The sequence below is a fragment of the Tursiops truncatus genome, chromosome 14 (assembly GCF_011762595.2).
Source record: "Tursiops truncatus isolate mTurTru1 chromosome 14, mTurTru1.mat.Y, whole genome shotgun sequence".
Taxonomy (NCBI): domain Eukaryota; kingdom Metazoa; phylum Chordata; class Mammalia; order Artiodactyla; family Delphinidae; genus Tursiops; species Tursiops truncatus.
This window is the reverse complement of record NC_047047.1, coordinates 73,089,223-73,111,739: the sequence shown is the minus strand read 5'-3', so window position 1 is coordinate 73,111,739 and position 22,517 is coordinate 73,089,223. Positions and strand designations below refer to the sequence as shown.

Genomic DNA, 22,517 nt, shown 5'->3' with positions numbered 1-22,517 from the left:
TCCCTAAATTCTCCTTTTCCCCTATCACTCAAAACAGTGTGTGTTCTAGAGGTTTTGAAATGCCAGACATTTGAATAAATTACCTCATTTCTCTATCTTTCAATATGAATGAGTCACATTGAGTGGTATGAGACACAGTAAAGAATTTATTTATTTGTTCTCGCTCTCCCAAAGTTTAGCAAAATAACTCAGATCGTGGTTTTCTTTAACTTGCAAAAAATGTCATTTCCCAGAGTTCAGAGACCCTCAGAGATCTGATGCCAGCTTCGATGCAGGTCCAGTTCATATGTGTTTCTGCTTGTAGTCAGCTCCCTGCTACAGGGCTGGCTGGTGGATGATTATATTAATACATACAGTTTGAATTTTTTCCCTACTATGTGGAAGTTTAATTGGAGCAGAAGAATAAATGAGAATTGCTATAAAAAATTAGAAGGTGATAGTAAACTCTCCTGGAGCAACCTTTATGTAGGGGCTCATGCCATTGACTGTGGCCAATTGTAGCTCTTTCAGTAACTCCATGATGTATCTCAGAAACATGTGGTAGTTTTGAATGGACAGGTTAATCAATCTTTTGGACTCAGCAATGAATTTTTCATAGTAATCAGAGAGTTGGTCTGCAAAATCCTGTAGTTTATATGTGAACTGCTGGCGGTAATCAGAGATGATTTCCTTCACTGCAACAGCCCAGCTTTTAATTATTTCCTGAGCACTGGTAGAAAGCTCTGCAATCTTCTCTTTCCCTTTTCCATCTGCATCGGCAAGGATGCTCAGATATTCCTGGAAATCTTTCTGCACCAGTTGCTCAACCTGACTTGAGAGTTGGGAAGCAAAGCCAGCAGCACTGACAGTGTATTTGGAATGGAAGTCCTTAAGGACATCTACTAGCTTCTTGATCAGGTTGATGAACTTTTCTTCAAGTTCATAATATTTCACTGTCCAGCCAACCATACTTGGATCAAAATATTCTTTGCGAAGAGCCTGCACATACTGATGGAGCTGCTGTAACTCTTGAGAGGCTTCCTGAAGTTTGTTTTGAACAAGTTCATTAAACTCACCAAAGTTAGGACCTAGGTTTTCTTTCAGGAGTCTAAAAACAAATGAAATGAATGTGTCGAAGGTTATGCTGATGTCGTGTTGGATATCATTAATGAGATCAGTAAATTTCTTCTCCTTCAAGCGTTTAAGGTCTTCTTCTATCTCCTGGAAAATGCTTTGTAGAAACCTCTTAAGATTACTTAGCATCTCTGTAGTCTTGACAGACTGGAGGTCACTAAGTGCCTTTTGGATCTCTTGTGATAAAGATTTCAACAGTTTTCCATACTCTGAGCCTATACCTATTAGTTGATAGTACACTGAATCAAAGGGAAATTTATTCTTTAGGTCCTTGATTAATTCAGATTTCTCCATCAGGTCTTGGAAATAGGAAAACAGTATTTCTAACCCACTATGGATCTTTGAATGTACCTGGGACAGTAGCTTACCTACTTTCTTCAGGACCATAGTGTAGAGTTCGTCTTCAGTGTAGTTCCCGGCTCTTCCTGGGAGCTGGAATCTGGTGGACTTTAGGAAATCAATGAACGAGTCAATCACACGGTTGACTGTCACATTGTATTCCTGAGTAACTCCTATTAAGCTGTCAAACACCTTCTTCTGGAGTCTCTGGAAACCACTGTGGTCCTCCTGAGCCAACAGTTCCTGGTACAGACTCTTGGCCGTGTCCTTCCACTGCTGGTAGGTATTAGTGGTGCCTCTGGCTATCCTTCGGAGCCCCACGTCCACCTCATCAATCTGCCTCACGGCCCCTTGATACACCTGCTCAGCGCTGTTCTGCAAACCTCTTCTCAGTTTTAAAGAAGCATCTCTCAGATCGAGTCCCGTGTACTCCTGGTGGTACTTGTTGACATAGTCATAAGAGGCCCCCATGGCCTTGGGCATATTGTCTTTGAGAGAGCTTAGCAATTCAGACACTGCTTCTTCTTCCCAGTTAGCTTTAATCTGAACTACATTATCCGATTCCGGGGCCCTCATCTCAATTTTGACTATGTTGAGTGTTTTATCTGGAGAGGACTAAAACCAGCAAAAAAGGATGAAAAGAACATGTTTTCAATTATCTTGATTTCACATAATATACTACACTAAAACTTCATTAGCAGTTAAAAGTAAAGATCAGAGGATCTTTCATATTCTGATGGGGATTTATCTTTCATATGTCAGTTCATGTGTTTGTCTTACGGTTAAACAAATACACTCTTGTTAATTCCTCTTTAACACATGCCCCAGAAAGGACAAAATTATGTAAGGCATTTACACAGTAACATTTAACATTCAGGCCTTTCTAGGCCTGAAGATCAGAAGAGGACGAGGAGGAAAAGAACGGGGAGAAAAACACAGGGAGAGACTAATTCAGAGAAAGGAGAAGTAACAAAAAAGAAAAAAGTCCAGGGCCCACCGAGCAGAGACCTAGAAGCCCAATATCAGGGGCCATCCATCCTCTAAGCCTGTGATAAACTTTAGTGACAGAACCCGATTATTTTCTCTCCTCTACTGATGGCATCTTTGACTGGGCCCTGGCAGAGCTTGTAAAGTACATGAGAGAAACCTGGCACATCTAACAATCCTACTGTGGGGAAGAATTTTGAAGCCTCAAATACTCCAAGAAGCCCCAGTCTGAAAAATGTACTCAGCATATGGCAGGGTTTTTCCATGATTTAGGTGATGAGGCAAAACTCTCATCTTTCTAGAACTGCCCAAATGTAATAAAATAATAGTGGTCATACGAGGTCACGTGTGCATGTAATACAATCAATAAAAGACTCCTAATACGTTCTGGAGAATAGCTCAGAAGAGACGTTCAACCTGCTCATTGCTTGTGTTGCACCTACTTTGGGAAAGCCCCTAGGTAATACTTTGTATTACCTGCCCATATTCTCTGTTTGCTCTTGGGGTGTGTAACCCACTAGATGGGACTCACCTGAGGGCGGTAGTAGAGGTTCCATCTCAATAAGGTATCGTTACTGTTCTTCAGGCCGATGACCACAGTGCCTATGGCTGGGGAGGCTACTGAGAAGGAGTGGTTCTCGCTTTCCTGGTAGCGCAGAGGGACATCAGTTAATATCGGGCTGGTGATGTTAAGGTCGACCTTTCTATTCCAGTACCTGAAAGCAAAAGAAAGCACATGGGCTGTCACGAAAGGGATGTGGAGATGGCAAACATCACAATGACTGGAAAAGAGATGAAAATAGAAGTTCCATACCCAAGTCCTTGATATCTGCCAACTTCTTCATACTCTGCACTGAAGTCACGGTGTGCAAATGATCCGTTAGTTTTACAAACTAACATGCCACCTTCAATTTTGTGTGTTCCCACGACTGTATGGGAAAGATTTTATATTTCATTAGATTAGTAACTGCAGGATATAAACATTTTCATTGTGAAAGCAGAGAATTCTATCTTAACTGTCTTATATGTTTGAAACATGCGGTCCTCACTTAAAAAAACAGGAGACCTTTTTAGTCCTAAAATGATTACAGAAAAATCTATTTTCTCTGAACCTATCCTTCAGCAGTGTCAGTAGGTTTTCAACAGGATGGTTTTCACATGTGGGGTATACATGTGTCTCCTTCCCGCCTCTTTTCAATTTTGCTATAGAGAGCAATTTTGCTTGGAGTCATATCTAAATACATAATTATTTATTCACAACTCGCACTGAAGAAATAAAGCGTGTAGGGGAGGCAGGAAATTTCCTTACCGTTTAGGTCATATTCCAGGAACTGAATGGTGGAGCTGCATGTGGAATCCAGGAATGTTTCAACGTGATCCCCTTTATTTTTCAAACCAGCACTCCAAGTGGCATTATACAAGGGAGAGGCCACCTCGAAACGTGCAGTCAGTGTTCCAAAGGAAGGAATGAAAATTCCAGCAGGTACAGAGAACTTCATGGAAGGAATCTCAGTAGTCTGCTCAGGCATGGTGACTGTTGGCAACTCGAAGTCTGCAGTGTTGCTGGCCACCACATTTAGATCCGAAACAGCACTGCCAACTGAAATACTTTTTGGAAGGGTGAAGTGGGACACAGTCAACTGGGATGCAGGCACAGTTATCTCAAAAAAGGGAACTGAGGAGACTTCTGGTTCAGAATATTGTGCTAACACATCAACTTTGGGGAATTTCACTTTGGGTAGTGTTGGTATGTTGAGGGCAAATGGCAAAGTACTTAGCTTCTCGTAGATTTTTATTTCACTGAAGTCAAGTATGTAGGATGGAACCTGAAGATCTGTAAAGGGGACGTGGAATGTAGGTGTGACATGAACGGAAGTTAGGTTATATAGTTTCAGTCCAGGAATAATGAATTTAGCAGCCAATTCTTGCACGGGGATAGAAACAGGATAGCCATTGGGGTTTTTGGTATATACAAGGGCAGTTGAAGCACGGAGATACTGTTTCCTATCGTTGGTGGTGGTTACATCCAGCTTTAGGAGGTCCCACATGCTCTTGTCATAAACTGGTAAGACAGCATCTTTGAGGAACCATAGGTACCCTTCTAAGGAGCCTGCCATGTCAAGGCGTGCCTCTTCTTGGCCATTGGAAAGCTGTATGTTGTTCTGGAGAGACCCAGAATGAACCTGGACCTGACTTTTCCAGCTCATTTTCTGGTTCTCAGTGTTAGCATTCAGGGACACTTCCTGGCCAAGGTAATTGATATTAAGGAGGGAATTGGGCTGACGTGCACGGACCTGAACAAGGGCTGATATTTCCCACAGGGAAAGTTCCAGGGTGGCTTTGCTTGTATGCTCTCCAGATGTTAAAAAGAGGCCCCCTAGCTGTAAATGGTTTTTCGTATTTTGTTCCCAGATGGCATATATGCGTTGGAGAGTGGTTTCTCCAGCAAAATTTTCTTTTACTTCAAGGTTCCAGATACCATCTGCTTTGGAAGCTCCTAGCAGCTTCACAGAAGATCGAGTACCCTTGGAATTCAAGTAAGTGCTGGCCTCACTGGCAAGAGTTCCTGAATATTCCCTTGAAAGGATAAAAGCCTTGACACCTCCTTTGGTAGATGACTCAATGGAAAAGTAAGAGGTGAGACATTCTAAGCTGAGCTTGTGGTCAAACGCCCCTGTAGCAGTAGTGTGCACATGGGGCCAACTGAAATCATACTTCAATTCAATGGATGAAGAGACAGTAGGTTTTGACTTGGTATTTCCATTAAGTTCTTGCTTGAAATTCATTCTCAAAAGTGGAATTTGGACTCTTGCAGTTGTTGTCATGGATGCATCCATGTTTTTCTTGGTGAAGCTAATAGTATTGTCATGATTGCCCTCCACGAGTTTGTTACTCAGAGACAAAGCTGTGGCTAGCTTCAACCCTCTTTTCCTTGTCAAACTTGAGGTGCCCTCTAATTTGTACTGCAGTGCATCAATGACAGAAGAAGAGGAAGTAAGAAAATGAGCCACAATATCTGATTGGTTATAAAGACCAACATTGGTATTCAGTGTGATGACACTTGATTTAAAGGAAAAATCATAGGTAATATTGCCCATGGCTGGAATTAAAATTTTGTTTGTGGTACTCAATACCTTGAACTCTGGAAGAGAAAGCTCAAGAAGATTCCTAGGGACATGAAGGGTTGGCAGCTCTAGGAATGGCAGGACTAATGTGTATGAGGGCACGTAGGCGCCAGAACCCGGGATGGTGATGCTGGGGGTACTGATCTCTTTGGGGATCACATACCCGAATGTCAACATCTTCACTGTGAGTGGAGACACTTCAATGTTGGTAACTGGAATAGTGTATCCAGGAATTTTATAGAACCTGGGTTGCTGGTTGAGGGATTTTTCAACCTTGTACTTATCAAATGTAATTTTTGCTTCATTGTAGGATTTGATAAAAAAATCTAATGCCTTGTTTCTGACTGTCTCGAAATGCCTGTTGAAGGAATTGATGTTACGATTGATAAATGCATAAAATCCAGCCAGAGGAACTGGGATGGAATGCTTGTCTTTGTTTTTCTTATACTGAGCCTTTACACTTAAATCGAATGATTGCTTTGTTGTTTTCAAGAATTCCTTCAAGCCTGTCTTTTCCCATAAGGAGATATCTTTCACCTGGGGTGTTGTGAGGTTTGTATAAGGTAGAGTCATTTCAGGGATTGTTAAAGGAATGTTTAAAAAATCCAGGTTGGCTTCTCCATTTATCCCTATGTGGGCCTCGATGCTTTTCTCATTGTTTCCAGCAGAGAAATTCTGATTGTACTTATACTGATTGAACCTGGCACTTGATTGCCAACTTGCTTGCTGGGCACCAGGACTCAGAAACAGTGCATAATTATTCAAAAAGTCTATCTTCCCTGTCAATTTTAATGGAAAACTAACTCTCAAGTTCCCTTCATTGTTTGTGGATGCGGTAAGCGCATGTGGCTGTGCTGAAAAGAAAAGAGAATTTTTCAGAGTTCCAATAACCTTTCCATTTAAATGCGCATCATGGTTGCCAGTTATCTCTGCCTTCCCTTCTCTAAGCAGCGCCATACCTTTAGCAGTTAGAACACTGCGGCCCAAGTACTGGCATTCAGCTTGTGACTGGATTTCAAATTTAGAAAAGTTGAGGAAGCGAGATTCATAAACTATATTTTGGTTTACTCTTAGGTGTTTGCTATTGATCTTATTAGATAATCCAAAGGACGTGATGGGTCCTTCCACAGTAAAGTTACTTTGGGATTCCTGTGTTCCCTCATCTGAGAATTTGTGGCAGGCCAATTTCCAGGACCCTGTTCCAGAAGAAGTCCACGCTAGGTGTCCAGCTTCCAACAGGGTCTTGATTTCACTGCGCAGGTCAGCCTGGCTGGAGAAGTCCAGTTTGGGGATGTTCAATTTGTGGAAGTACTTTGTGTTGCTGTCCAGGGTAAGCTGATGATTTATCTTGACAAGCACACCGTTGCTAAGCTCCAGTGTATTTTTTTCTGTGTGTAAACCTGCCACTGTGTTTGATTTTCCCTCAATAGCATTTCCAACAAATAGCACTTCACTCTCATGCTCCATTTTCAGGTACTTGCTGGAGAACCTCATAGATTCCTTCAGAACCAGTGGATTAATCTTAGGGTCTGAGAGTTGTGCGTTTGCTTGAAAATCAAAATTGAGAACTTCTAATTTGGATTCTCCTTTGGCAGTGACAGAAGCCTCAATCTCTGCCTGGTTTGCAGAAGCAGTTACATTCTGAATGTCAGCATTTGCATCTAATATGAGAAGGGGAGATTGGATTTTCAAAATGCCATACAGCTTGCCAAAAGTAGGTACTTCAGTTGTGTGTGAGATGTGGGGAAGCTGGAATTCTGGCATGTGAAGGTCAGAAACTTGAAAATCTGTAACATTGAGATGTGGTATGACAAATTCTGGAATTGTGATTTCTGGTAAATGGAAGTCTGGCACAGGGATTCTAGCAAGAACCGTGTCCACCCCGCTCAGATCCCTCAGGTACACTTCTGGGACTGGCCACTGCAGCTCACTGTTCAGCATTTGGTCAATGGTTCTGATGATCTTTGTTTTTATTTCTACCAAGTCAACTGTAAAGGAAGGGATGTGGAAGGTATTGAGGACAGTAAATTCTGGCGTGGAAAACCTGGATGGGATTTTTATATCTTTCAACTTTTTGAAGTTGATCTGAACGGATGGAATCTTCAGATCTGTCAGGGGGACAATGAAGTCAGGAGTCTGATATGTAGCCTCCTGAAGGGCACGGAGACTGACTTCAAAGGCAGGTATGGTCCCAAAGGTGGTCTGGATTTTGGGAACAGTGAACCCTTGTTCTACTAATGTTTTCAGGTTTTTGGCCCAGTCTTGGAGAGAATACTGTTCTGCAAAGTCAGTAAGGTTCTTAGCAGCAAGATTCCACCAATCGGAAATGTAGGTGACAAGTGTGCTGTAAACCTGGCCAACTAGGAACAGGTATCGCTGGACTTCCTGCTGCATATCCATTTGATACACTCGGTCTCGTATATCTTCTAGGGTGTCTTGGAATTTGGCTTTCATGTGAACTATAGAAACCCGTAACCAATCAAGGAACCAGGTTACTTTGGTGGCCTTTAGGTTTTCCAGATGGACTGAGACTGTGGCCTTGACGTCCTCTGTGAACAGCTGTAGTGCTTTAGCTTTCTGTGGAAGTCCCAGAGCCCGAATTTCACCATTGATTCTCTGAGTCACCTCACGAATTTTATTATTGGTTTCACCTACAAACTGGTGGTAATCAAATGACCTTAACTTCTTTACCAGCATGTCAAGGAATCTGTTTATTTCCTCAATGAATTGTTTAAAAGACAATGCTTCAAGCTGCCTGAGAGCATGGTCGGTAAACCCAATCAATTCCTCAACAAGATCTGCCATCTTGACTTGCTGTAGGACACTGCTTAGCTTCTGAACAGTCTCCTGCAGCTTGTATTGGTGGGCCAACTGCACTGACTTATCCATTAAAACCTGGATGTGGTGGTCTATTTTATATGTCTCAATGAACTCATGGACCATGACTCTGAAAGCATTGATTTCCTCAATTACTTCAAAATCTTCAAAAAGATGTGTAACACAGTATTTGACATGCTCAATAATTTCCTTTATTCTTTGAAATGAGATTGTAGTTCTCAACTGATCTAAGAGCACTCTGACATCAACAGCTTCAACCTGTTGTCTGACCTTGTCCGCAAGGTGCTGGATGTCTACATTCTGAATCTGCGCATGGAGCTGCTGCAATTTTTCTTGTATCTGGATTCTGATTTGATACTTAGTATCCATATTTTGAATCCAAGATGCAGTACTACTTCCAATTTTGTTAAAATCAATATTTTCAATCAAAAAACACAGATCACGGATTTCTTTTAGTACAGTTACACGGATATGATAACGTTCATCAAGAGTTTTCAATTTTTCAATGATTCGATCAATAATCTTAGCAATAGCTGCCTTAAAATCATGTAAATCATAATTATATTTAATATACTGATCAAATTGTATCACATATGTTTGTAGCTGAGATAGTTTTCCATTAAGGTTGATTTTGGCATTGTCTAATACGATCTGCAGATCATTTTCTGTAATTCTATAATTTTCTGTGAAAGCAGTTAGTTTCTCCTTGGCACTCAAAACGTGTTTCTCCCAGTTGAATGCATTCAGATAATCATTAACTTGCTGTGGGAGTTTGTCCAAGGCTGCTGTGTATTTCCTCATGCGTTCATCAATATTGATGTGTTTCAATTCTTTCTGTATAGCTTCCAGTGCACCTATAACTACCTCTCGAGTCTTCTCAAAATATTCTGGCAGGATTTTAAAGAATGGGAGGTTGATGGTGTGAACCTCTTGGTTCTTATCATATTTTACAGAAGCAACAAGAGTGAATTCTTGGGGCTGGTCAACAGCATCCCTCAGCTCTAAAGCGTCAATTACACTGATGGGCTCACTGAGTAAAAGTGGCACTGTAATAGGGGAGTCCAGCACAGTGAGGTCAGCCAGGGCTCGTCCACTGAGCTCAACACCAACTTTTTCTTTAGTGTTGTAAGCACTGAAGTCCTGGCTGTATTCATTTTGGTTCAATTGGGTCTTGAGTTTCCAGGTGCCTGTCTGCTCGGCCAGAGTGAGCAGGGCACTGATTTTGTGATCAAGAGCAGTCCTGATGCTCCTCCTGGACACGAGATGGTGACTTGTGGATCCTCTGTAATCATGAGAAAAAGTAAAGGCCAGAGGTTCTGCTTTCAACAGGAATTTGCTATACAGCTGCCCAGTGTGTTGTCCCCAGAGAACCAGTTTCCCATTGCCATTTGTATGCGTGTCGACGGTCATTGTAAATGGGGCCACTGCAGAGTGGAAAACATTGTTGAAATGCAGGGAGTCTGAATTGTAGTTTGTACTGATGTCAACGGTTGAAGTGAGCCCAGCGATGTTAGTGTTGAGCCGATGGCTAAACTCTGCCCCCTGCACCTTAGCTACAGTGTCTGCTTTATAACTTGCTGATAAGTCAGCATAAGAAAGAGTGTAGATGTGTTTTAGTTCATTATTTTGGTAGGCTCCTTTTATGGTCCCACCCACATTCAGCTTCAGAGGTTCAAGCCGTAATTTTCCATTGTTGGTCATATCCAGAGCACTGAATTTCAAGTCGTTGTTTAAAGTAGTTACCAGGGAATAGGGCTGTAACTGTAGATTAAAATTTTGCTTATAAAACTTGTCAGAGCTATAAATGTTGTCAAGTTTGGAAGAGAAGTCCAGTGATAACCCTGCAATGTTCAGATTGTTTGTGTAGTCAAGTTTCATTTCAGCGTATGAGCCCATCATGTCATTTGAAAGCTTGAGTCCTTCCTGGTTGATTCTGAAGTTGAAAATGTTTTTGCTGTCGACCCCCAGAATCATGGCCTGATAAGCACTTCCCAGTGACACCTCTGTGAGGGTAGCTCTTCCATCTAGACTGAATTTTGCATGGTGTTCCCGGAAGCGGCCATTTGTTGTTAATTTCAGGGATGCCCCAGAGAGGCCAAGCGCGGCATTGAGTTCATTCTCCAGCATTAGGGGACTATACTTCAAGTTGGTCGTTGCACTGGTAGACATTCCATCTTGGGCAATCCTTAGTGTTGCCTTGTGAGCACCACTATTAATTCTGTCAGTGCCCAAGATGTCAGCATTTAACTCAAGACCACGGGAGTTTAGTGATCCGGAAAGCAGGGTGAAGAACTTCAGTGACTTGTAATCAGCCTGATACTCAGAACGTAGCAATGCACTTTGCTTAGAGAAGGTCAGATCCATCTTGTTCGAAGTGGCAAAGTCCTCATACTTCCCGTTGGTGTCAGATTTCAGAGTCAGCTCGTAGTTCTCGTACTTCAGGGAAGCGGTATTTTTCATGAGGCCACCTTGCAGATCCAAGGTGGAGGTAACAGAGACTGTTCCATCTTCATATCTTCCTGTTATCTGGTTGGTGCCCTGGAGGTAGGAGGAGTTAAACCTCATGTTGGATTCTCCACTTAGCTGGCCAGTGGTAGGATCCCTCTGATAAGACAGGCCATATACACCTTTAGCGTAGAACGAAGAGGCTCTGAGCTGCCCATCAATCGTGACCTCTTTGACATACAAATGCTGTTTCTTTTTTGAGTCTAAATGGACTGAAGCAGATATCTGTGGTCCCCAGGCACTCGATGCATCAAATGTCAGAAAACCTTTTGAGGCTGGATTGTTTCCAGTTTTCTCCACGTGACTGAATTTGACGTGTGAATCCAGGAATTTGTGGTGTAGAGACCCATCACCCGAAAACGTGAGTGTATTCCTGTGGTCATACGTTGTTTTTGCAGATCCTAGCATAAAAATCAAAACACATTGGTTAAATGAAGTCATGCACTTCCACAACACTTTCTATGTTGAAAGTCTTTCAATAAGGGAGTCCCATTGGTCTTGGTCAGTTGTGCAACAGTCTCCTCCATTTATAACATGAGCACAAAATCTGATAGCAAAAGGCATTCCTCCTGGAGGCCTTCCCTGACCACCACAGACCTTGCTGGGTTCCCTTGTCCTCCACTGTACCTTACACACTATACCCTATCACAGCACCTCTCACACTGAATTCTAATTGCCAGTTTATCTGTTTTCTCTGTTACTGCCTAGTAGAATGCTTGATACATAGGTGTTTAATACATATTTCCGAAGGAAGGAAGGGAGGGAGGAAGGAAGGGAGGAAGGAAAAAGAATAGGGTTCCAAGTAGCAAGAACAATGTCTGCAAGAAAGCCCAAGTTTTTCCCTTCCCAGAGGAGGCTAGCCCATTGGGACCTGCAGCAAATTCGCTCTGTGAACCTCCCCTTGGGCAGGGCTCACCTTGCACATGGTAGGAGAGCAGGTCGACCACGGCGTCTGCCTTCACATGGCACTGAGCCTGGAGGCTCAAGGAGTCTGTGCTGGTGTTGCCGCCAGTATAGGAGGCGGACCAGTTATACAAGTTACTGTAGGTATTTGTGGAGAGGTCTAGAACACCCAAGAGAGGCACCCGCAGTTGATACAACTTGGGGATTGTAAAAGTGGGGACTTGGAACTCTTGAGATGGCAGGTGGAATCCCACAGGCTGGAAGTTGAGGGCTGGTGTCCGAATAGTCTCTAACATCTTTAGATCTTTGGAGGATTTGCCACCAAAAGGCAAAGGGATCTCAATGTTCACACTGTTCTTGTTCAGGGTGTATTTGATCCGACCGTCACTGAAATGAAGAGCAAAGACAATGTCCCCACAGTAAGACAGCAAGCCCTCGAAGTTCTCTGCCACCTGAGCTTCTGAGCGATAGTGCATGTGTCTCATTTCCAATCCTGCACTGCACTGTTCCTCCTGCTGCTCCCCGGGCCTGGCGTCCCTTGGCTTTAACCTCTACCTACAAACACTCACATCCGTTCAAATCCCTCCCAAGAGCTGTGTCCTTATTTCTACCATCCCATCTAAGTCACAGTCAATTTCTCTTGTTCTTATAGTGACACGGTCGCTTCCACCTATCTCAAAGATCTTTTCATAATCTGCTTATATAACTAGCACTTATTTGTTCAGTTGTCAGTGTCTACACAGTGTCTTCCTGTGGGGGGAAGGATTACACCTTATCCAGTTTTTATTTTCTCACTGCACCTAGTCTAATCTAGTACTGCACACGGGATACTTGATACGTATCTGCTCAACTGAATTGAGGCATCTTGACATGTGGAAAGAGCACAGGCATGGGCATCAGTAATCTTGAGTTATAACGTTAGTATCAGCAATCAGTGGGAGCTGTGCTAGTGAATTCGCCTTTCTGAGTCTCAGTGATGTTATCTGTGTGGTGAGGATGACAGTACCGTTTCTGCTGATCTCACAGAGCTGGTCTTGGATATGAAATGAGAAAAAAATACCTAAAATACCAATCTTTTCCGTACTGTGCACATACAATGGACTATTTTGACAACTCACAAGAGGAAAGTAGGATGGCAGAGTGTAAGTGTAGTAAACAAACAACTATTCATTGCATTACTCCGTCAAGGACTGGATGCTGCCTATCCAGATCCCAACATTCATGATGAGATCCCATGCTTGATAAGGCCCCATCCACTTCTAAGGTCCTGTGGTCCTGCCTTTTCAGCACAGCACAGACAAGACTGTTGGTTGGAAACACTAGGAGTGAAGGAAGAGGTTCCTGGGTCCTCTGAAGCTGCCACTTTTTTTCTCTTATCTTCATATTTTGTCCATATGACTGTTTTGGTGGATTTTAGCCCTTTCACACACTTATCTGGCCTATTACACTTTGCTGCCCAGACACAGACTGTGGAAAGGCCCATGTGACACAGGCCACTTGTTTTCTAAACCCTGAGGATAACACAGAGAACAGCCAATCCAGAACAGACTGTAGTCTTTTCAGCTCATGCTCTGAGTTTTAAATTTTCATGACAGAAATCAAAGCATCACATGTATTTCTGTAAGTACAGAAGGGGACCGAGCATTTTCCAATCTGATTCCCCATAAGGATGATGCTATTTTGCTAAAGTGACATATGCTCTCAGAATGTGCCTTCATTCCATGCCCAATGGCTGTTCTGACCCTGTGAGCTCAACAGCAAGCCTGTAGCCAACAAGTCTGCCAGCCACTCCTGAATTCTTCATGATTATGAGTATATCCTGATCCTGAGCATAAGGCGAGTTCACTTACAGTAGAGGAAAAGTGAATGGCTTTCAAATTCAGTTTTAAAACTAAGTGAATAAAACATCTTAGGGTGGAAGTACCAGCATCTCCTAATTACTTTCTTAGGTTTTTTTTCCTTTTTTTCCGACTGGGTTGGCATTCACATTCTGACCTCATATTTAAAAATGCGAAAATGCCACAATGTTTATGTGACAGTTACTAATCTCCTTAAAATGCTTACCTTGTTTCCCTTAAAAATGTAAATTTAAAAGAAGTCTAGATCATGCTAAGTAAAATCTTCCATTTACTTTTCATGGTTCAAGAAATTTTTCTGGTTCCTCTTTTTACCTTTTTAAGAAGAGGTTTTCTGGGATGTGGAAGTCTGGCAATTCCATTTTCTGGAGGTACAACTCTTGTAGGCCACTGAGATGATCTTGTAAATTCTGGGCATAAGGAAGATTCCTCGATGCCTCCTGAAGCCATGTACTTGTTGCCTACAAAATAATAGAAGTTTTGAAAGCAATGGGCATGGGTGGGCATCAAACACAGTTAACATCAGGTGAGAATCCGTATTTGGCAGCTCGATCACTAAGCAGGACGGTATACTCAAAGTTAAAAAATAAATCATAAAAATTATGAATTTTGGTTGTCAGTAATTAATCTCTTCCTGTATTTTATAAAAGGAATACGTAGCATAGTCAAACCCCTAGTCAGTGTCCTGAAGCTCCCTGTGATATCTTAGGTAACTCTTCTGCTTAGTAGTATTCATCTGGTGTTTAAAAACATAGCCTTGTGTAACTGGGTAACTATGCATACGTGAGTGCTTATTTTTCTCCCCAGGAATTCCCTGGGGGTAGGAAGCATGCCTTATCCATCTCTGGATACTCTTTCACCTAACTCAGAGCTGACTATGTAATTAGCACTTATAACCGTGTATTTATTGACTGGCTGATGTGTACTTACAACTGCTAATTTGGAACCCATGTGCCGGAAAGTCATGTTTGTTTGAGGAACTCTGTGATCCAGGAGACTACTGGCATACATTTGCAAACTTTTAGGATAATCAGAGAGATCCACAGGGAAACTGGAAGCTGCTTTTTTGGTATCCACGTTGGTGCCTGTGTTCCATTCAAATTCAATCTTCTCTTCATCTGAAAACACACACGTGAAATAGTTGTCAGTAGTGCCAGGTCAGCTCCCACCTATGGCTGTCAACACGCACTGCCGTCGAGTACACCGTGCTCTTGGAAGTGCTCACGTGGGGAAGACGTGCTTACCATAACGCCATGCCACCTTCTTGGAAACTGTTGAGCCGTAAGCTGTAGCAGATGAGTCCATCTGCAGGAGCAGTTTTGAGGGAGACCACTGGGTGAGGATCTCACTTCTGGCTTCTGCTTGCAAACGGGGTATGGAGATAACACCTTTGATTTTGCCTTCTTCCTTCCTGTCATAACTATTGAAAAAGAAAAAGTTGACATCAGTGACTCCATTCATTCCAAAGAGATAGGCAGGGTTCAATGCAAGTTCCACTTGTGGCGATGAAAACAAGATACATGAATGGCTCAGAGAAATGACCAGAGAGTGAACTCCTTAACTTCTAAAGCTAACTCACTACAAATTCAGGACACTCCAGGGAGGTATGGGAGAGAGAAGGTTTTCGAAAACTGTTTGAATCCTGCTCTACCATTTACTAGCTCTACTGCCTTGGCCGAATTATTTAACCCCTCCGAGCTACCATTTCCTTATCTATAAAACAGGGAAACTCATACCTATCTGCAGTTTATTATGAGGGCTGAGATAATTTCTTTAAAGTACCCAGTATAGTGCCTGATGAATAGTACCCAATGAACGGTAGGCAGATCCAACTGGACACGTGCAGAGGGTCACAGTGTTGAGGGCTCTGTCTGCCCCTTAAAGTGCAGACCCCTTGGTCAGCTTTCAAGCTGAAAAGGAAGAAAGGAAAGAGCCACGAAGGCCCACAGCTCAGGTCAGACCCCGCCTGGAGCCTTCCTTACCTCATATGGCCGGTGAGGGTGACCTCAGTGATTTTCTTATTCTGAATGTCAAGGGTGAGCTTGTAAGACTTTTCTTCCTCAGCAGATTCATCACGAACTCTGAGGACTGTCCCAAGGTCAACATCAAAATCTGGAATCTGGATTTCACTGGACAAAGTCTTACTCTGCCGGTTATATGTGAACATCATAGTAGCCTCGGTCTGCTTCACACCTGGAAGAGTGTACAAGAGAATCAAGATGTCTATTCAGAAGATATGTTTAGGAAGGAAAGAGAGAAAAAGGCAGAGAAACCTCAAGTACTTAATGTGCTCAAATGAGGACACAGTTCAGGATTTTACCTTAAATTTTTAACTCAGCGGTACTTGCACATTTGTTCAATCTGTAAGTATTTACTGATTGCTTATCACGTGCTAGGCACTGCTCTTGGCACTGGAAGCCCCTGCCCTCATGGAACTGACATTCTAATGGGAGGGGTACAGACAATAAGCAAGTGCATTATTTATGTCAGGTGGCAATACGTGTTTGTTCAGAAGAAAAGTAAAACCGGATAAGGTGATACAGGAGAGAAAGGGATAGAACAGGTGCTATTTCACGTGTGGTGGTCAGAGAAGTTCTGACAAGAGGATATGTGGGCAGAGACCTGAATGAAGAGAGAGGCTGGGCTGTGCTGCATTCTGCAGGGAGAGCCTTCCAGGCAGAGGGAATCAGAAAGGCAAACGTTCGGACATGAGAAAAACTCAGCGTGTTCAGGGACCAGTAAGGGCTCGGGGTCCTTCTGTGTCAGGCACACGTGACATCTCTGTATGATCGTCTGCCTACGACACCCTTCCTGGTTCGCTGCCACCCTGCCCTGCCTTCCCCTCTCCCCGGCTCCTCCTTTCTTTGCCACAAGATTTCCAGGCTTCCTTGAATTCACAGGTCAATACCCATTTTACATCTCTTGTAAAATCGTTACTTGACACTTTTTTTCAGTACGTGCCCCCTGTGTGCCCCACCCCTTTCCTGCGGGTTTTGTTTTCCTTGTTGAATTTTGTGACATATTATTCCTACATAAAAAATCTTCCAAAGTGAACATTTAAAACCTGTGCCCCCATCTCAGGATGTGGCAGCCCTGTTCTTCAGCTGTTCAGGCCAAAAACTTCGAGTCGTCCTGATTGCCTTTTTTCTCTCACCCTGAACACCTACTGTATCAGCAGATTGTTGTCTGCCCAGTCTTTAAAACATGGCCGAGTCCAACCGCCTTTGCCATCACCACTCCAACCCAAAGCACCACTGTCTCTGGCCTGGATTACTCTGACGGCCTACATACTAGTTTCTCTGCTCTTGTCCCCCTCAAGTCTTTCTTCAACATAAACATAAATCAAACAGTAGCTTCTTCAAAAATAAACAAATAGGACATAATCAAACTTATAACCACAGCAAAGGAAACCATGAACAAAATGGAAAGACAACCTACAGACTGGGAGAAAATATTTGCAAACGATGCGGCCAACGATGGCTTAATTAATTTCCAAACATACAAACAGCTTTATACGGCTCAATATCAAAAAAAACAACCCAATCAAAAAATGGGCAGAAAAACTAAACAGACATACAGATGGCAAACAAGCATGTGAAAAGATGCTCAGCATCGCTAATTATTAGAGAAACACGAATCAAAACTACAATGAGGTGTCACCTCACACCAGTCAGAATGGCTGTGATCAAAAAGTCTAAAAGTAACAAATGCTGGAGAGGGTGTGGAGAAAAGGGAACCCTCCTGCACTGTTGGTGGGAATGTAAATTGGTGCAGCCACTATGGAGAACAGTATGGAGGTTTCCTAAAAAACTAAAAAGAGAATTACCATACGATGTAGCAATCCCACTCCTGGGCACATATCCAAATTAGACAAAAACTCTAATTTGAAAAGATACATGAACCCTAATGTTCACAGCAACACTATCTGTAATAGTCAAGACATGGAAGAAACGTTAAGTGTCCATCAACAGATGAATGGGTAAAGAAGACCTGGTATATACATACAACGAAATACTACTCAGCCATAAAAAAAGAATGAAACACTGCTATTTGTAGCAACATGGATGGACCTAGAGATTATTGTACTAAGTGAAGTAAGTCAGAGAAAGACAAATATCATATGCTATCACTTACATGTGGAATCTAAAAAAAAAAATGATACAAATGAACTTATTTACAAGACAGACTCACAGACATAGAAAACAAACTTATGGTTACTAAAGGGGAAAGGGGGTGGATGGGTATACTAGAAGTTTGAGATGGACAGATACACAGTACTATATATAAAAGAGATAAACAAGGATCTACTGTATAGCACAGGAAACTATAGTCAGTATCTTGTAATAATCTATAATGGAAAAGAATCTGAAAAAGAATATATGTACAACTGAATCACTTTGCTGTACACCTGAAAGTAACACACCATTTTAAATCAAGCATACTTCAATTAAAAAAAAATAGTAGCTTCTTACTTCACTCATCGTAAAAACTAACATCCGTACACAGCCTAGAAGACTATCCTTCCCTCACAACCCCCTACCTCTCTGACTTCATCTACCATTTTCCTCCCTGATCTCCCTGCTTCAGCCACACTGGCTTCCTTCCTTTTCCTCAAACACAGTAGCCATGCACCTGCCTCAGGGCCTCTGCACCAGCTCGCCCCTCAGCCTGTAACGCTCTTTCCACATGGCTTATCCCCTTCCCTCCTTCACGTCTTTTTTTTATGCTCCCTTTACCAGTGAGGGTTTCCCTTATCATTCCAAATGGCACTGGCTTCCCCCATCCTTCCTCCTTGCTGCCACTCCTGACATTCCCTAGACCCCTCTGTGCTCTATTCTTCTCCCCAGCACTAATCTGACTTTCTAAATATTTACTTGTTTGGTTGTTTACTATAACTCCACAAGGATGGGGACTTTATCTCCATTGTTTACTATTCTAGCCTCAGCTCTCAGAACAGGCCTGACGCTTATCTGGCACTCAGTAAATATTTGTTAAATACATTAAATTAAATATATTCTGCTTGTGAGTCCTGGACCTGAGACCGAGGGCAGAGAGATAGAGGGACCCTTTTCTGGGCACTTGCCTTTTGCCTGAGTTACAAACTTCAGCATGTCCACCAAAGCTTCACCGTCTCTCTGGAGTTCGTAGAACGCCCTGGCAGAATACTGCTCTACTTCTCCTGTTGGCTTCAGTTCCAGTTCAAATCTATAGATGTTACAATGCGTGTGATGCATAATGTTAGAGCTTTCATGATGGTGACAACGTCCCCAAAACAAGTCAGCCTCAACTGCAACAAAAATCTGGTCCTTATTTAACATTGTCTCTTGTCCTTAACTAATGATGATCTTTACGATCCCTTTCAGTCCCTCTGAAAGCCCAAGGCAAGGGCAGATCCCAGGGTGCCTGGGGTTTTGGACAAGCAGGAGTTGGTTGGTTGTGTCAGCAAAGCTGAGAACAAGGATAAGACTTGTCCTGTAACTCTTATTTTATTTTATTTTATATTTTGGCTGCACTGTGCTGCATGTGGGATCTTAGTTCCTCGACCAGGGATCGAACCTGTGACCCCTGCAGTGGAAGCGTGGAGTCTTAACCACTGGACCACCAGGGAAGGCCCTTGTTGTTTATTTTTTGAGCAAAGACCTCCCTTAGGGGTCATGACGCCTCACCTTCCAGCACCGCCCCACTCCTACCCCCCTATGAAGACGCCCACCCTAGACTCAAAGGTTAGGTAGGTACCCTTCAGGTGTGTTGGGCAAAGGACAACTGTTCTAAATAATCAAAGGACGGTGCAAATTCCTGAGGCCGGTGACATGACATCTACAACACACAGCGTTTTTTCTTGGCCCTGCTCGGTTGCCATAAGGTAGGAGGTAAGCATGTGCTAGGTGGGGACACTGAGACATCTCTGACCTGCTGTCCCCAGTCAGCGGGTAGTAGGAAGAAGAGTCTGTGGAGCTGGCGTTGGAATAAGCAACCGTGGTGCAGTAGTTCAGGCCAATAAAGAAAGGCTTGCAAGTTGACCAGGACTGCCTGTTCTCAACGAGAGGTGGGATCACTTCCGTTTTGGTGGTAGACACCAGATGCAATGTGTTACTGGTGAAGGAAGAAAAAATCTGAGTTATCTTCAAGTCACGGACCAAAATGAACATCACTGATTCTCGCAGCACAAACACCCCCTTATCCTGCCCTCTGTCTTCCCTCTGTCCACACCCACCTCAGATTCTTTGATTTACTCAGAAACAAAGAAAAGTAAGAACATTAACAAGGCTAACAATCACGGTGACTCTTATGTTTCCTGAAACAACTTGCACTAAGATATTGCACTAAGTTCATCACATTTGTTATCTGTAATTTCCACAACAGTGGGCATTAAGAGTCTCCTTTTACAGAGGAAAGAGGCTCAGAGGGGTCAGTAATCATCGCTGGGATCTGACCTCAGGGCTGCCCCTTCCTCCCTGAAGTGTGGATAAGAGGTGTCCTGCTTCTCTTTCCTCTGAAATCTCTCTCTACTAGCTTCTTTCCACCAGCATTAAACATGCTCAAGTTTCTTCTCCCACTGTGTGTGTACACACACACACACACCCCTTTCCTTGCCTTCTAGCCCCCTCTTGTCTCCCTCACAGTCAAGAAATTTGTCTGCCTTTGCAGTCTCCACTTTCTTTCAACACCCATCTCACTGAACAGGGATCTGACTTTCACCCCCATGGTGCCTCTGGAATTGCTTTCATCAGCAGCTCCAATCAGCTCCAAAGGACATTTTGAGGCTTTGTCTTCCTTGATCTCTTGGAAGCATTCAGTAGAGTTGCTCACTTATGGCCAGATTAAGACTTTTGAGTCCGAACCCCCTGAAAAGATTATGGTATCCTCCTCCCAAGTACGTACTTAAAAAATTAGTAAGTGCCAGAAAGTTCAACAATGTCCTGATTTCATCCAAGGATGAAAGGATCTTTGATATATCGTGTTCTTTTCTCAGTATTGTTTCCTCATCTTAGGGGGTGCCCTAAGACCAACGTTTGCTGATGGGCTGGGACCCTATGTGCCAGCGTTGGCCTGTGTATGGGGTGATCCACCCCGTGGCCACTCCTGGGCTTCTGGGCCCCTTTACGGCTTTGGTCACCCCTTCTCACTCGTTGCTGCTTATTCCTCTCCCCTTCTCGTGTGTCTGTTCTGCCTGTTTCTGCCCTAGTCCCTCATGTCTTACTCTATACTAATCACTGTTGGACTTCAACCGCCGCTATGTGCCAGTGATGCCCAGATCTGTATTCAGAGCTCAGACCTTTTCACTGAGCTCAGACCCACTGGTCCGCTGACACCTGGGTGTTCTCGTCGGCTGGCTCACAGGACTTCCAGTGCAGCGTGTTGAAAATAGACTTCGTCATTGTCCCCCCCACCAGCTGCTCTTCCTCTTTAGTCCCTATTTCAAAGAAGGGCACCCCTGACTCCTCTTGCCTCTTTCTCCGCCCCCCCCACGGCCACCATATTCAGTCAGTCAATCACTAAGTACTTGTGTTTCTACCTCCTAAGGATTTCTGGGGTTGGCTCACTCATCTGTCAACCTGGCCCTTGTCGGGTGTGGCCACTATCGTCTCCCTCCTGTATGTGATTGGAACAGGCTCCTGACTGGTCTCCCTGTTGCCAGTCACGCCTCTTTTCCACCCATTTCCCGCTCTGGAGTCAGAGTTTTCTAAAGCACCGACCTTATATTACTTATGCTCCCACTTGAAACCCTTTTGCCTTCAGAAGAGCCCAATCTCCCTAAGACGGCTCACAGGCTGGCCCTTGCCAGCCTCTCACTTCCTCTCTCACCATGCTCCCCGTGTACGTGACCTCATGGAATTTCTTGTAGTTCCCAAACCGTATCATTTTTCCTTCAGGCCATTTCATGTGCTTTTCTCTTTGCCTGGGAACAGTCATTCCTTTCTCTTCTGTCTGCATAACTCCGACACAGCTTCCAGGGATCAGCTCAAGTGCGGCTTTCTTCAGAAGGTTTTCCCTAACTGCCACAGGCTCCGTGATATGTCATTTCATGGTCCTCTCCTGCTTCCTCTAACCGAGCCCTCACTTGATAGTCACTGCTGCCTCACTATATTTGAATGGACAAATTAACGTGTCCAAAATATGGAAACTAAGGTAAATCAATGTTTGAAGAGTTCATTGAAAATGGAGCTCTCGATAGGAGGCAGCATCCCATAATCAGGAGAGTAGGACTTCCATGCTTTATGCACTGAACTAGCCACTGCAAATCAGTATGTCCTTTGGTGGTTTTCCTGGGAAAAATACCCATTTCCCAAAGATGACTTCTCTATAGCTAGTGCTTCTTCATTCTCAAAACAAGAAACAAGAAAACACAACCTAACAACAACTAATTAATCAGTAGGTCTTAAGTCTCATCTTAGTAAAATGTGAAAAGTCGAGGAAACTGTAATTACATACTGAGTCTAGGCCAGGTTAAAAATAGGTAATCCAGTACCTTCTCTCTCTCCAGCCACCACCGCCCCCAGATCCACTGGGGCCTGAATTATCTCAATCAGCTGTCTAGCCTGGCCAAACCCTGTAGTCATAATTCCTTCTTTCAGACTGGCTCATCAGATCTAACTGAAAGAATTACCTGCCACTGAACAGCCTGACTGGCCTCTTAGGAGAAGGAACGATGAACTCCAGCTGCCCAGCTTTCAGGGCTACTCTCGCCTCCAGGCCTGTCTCATGGAAGAAGTTGGTGTTCATCTGGACCCCACTCCTAGCAAAGTCCGGCATGATGATGCCCATACTTGTCACAAACTCCACAGACACAGACGGTTTTGTCACCAGTTCTGCCTGTATCTGTAAGTCACAAAACAACCTATTCAGCTTT

The 22,517-nt window shown here is 43.4% G+C and overlaps 1 protein-coding gene and 1 long non-coding RNA gene across 2 annotated transcripts in view; one reads left to right on the top strand and one right to left on the bottom strand.

Moving 5' to 3' along the window:
* Positions 1-22,517, top strand: part of LOC141276355 (uncharacterized) — a 70,201-nt gene that overhangs the window by 38,249 nt on the left and 9,435 nt on the right. Inside the window, exons 4-5 of the long non-coding RNA XR_012325793.1 lie at positions 4,908-7,278; positions 11,146-11,268. This is a non-coding gene — a long non-coding RNA (uncharacterized lncRNA). The remainder of the gene's footprint in view (positions 1-4,907; positions 7,279-11,145; positions 11,269-22,517) is intronic.
* APOB (apolipoprotein B) overlaps positions 135-22,517 on the bottom strand; it is a 39,390-nt gene continuing 17,007 nt past the window's right edge. The window contains exons 18-29 of the mRNA XM_019943351.3: positions 22,275-22,486; positions 19,577-19,759; positions 18,750-18,871; positions 15,649-15,859; positions 14,911-15,086; positions 14,597-14,784; positions 13,982-14,127; positions 11,824-12,197; positions 3,749-11,308; positions 3,254-3,368; positions 2,972-3,155; positions 135-2,067 (exon numbers count right to left, since the gene is read on the bottom strand). Of these exons, the coding sequence (XP_019798910.2) occupies positions 427-2,067; positions 2,972-3,155; positions 3,254-3,368; positions 3,749-11,308; positions 11,824-12,197; positions 13,982-14,127; positions 14,597-14,784; positions 14,911-15,086; positions 15,649-15,859; positions 18,750-18,871; positions 19,577-19,759; positions 22,275-22,486 (11,112 nt within the window). The 3' untranslated portion in view covers positions 135-426. The remainder of the gene's footprint in view (positions 2,068-2,971; positions 3,156-3,253; positions 3,369-3,748; positions 11,309-11,823; positions 12,198-13,981; positions 14,128-14,596; positions 14,785-14,910; positions 15,087-15,648; positions 15,860-18,749; positions 18,872-19,576; positions 19,760-22,274; positions 22,487-22,517) is intronic.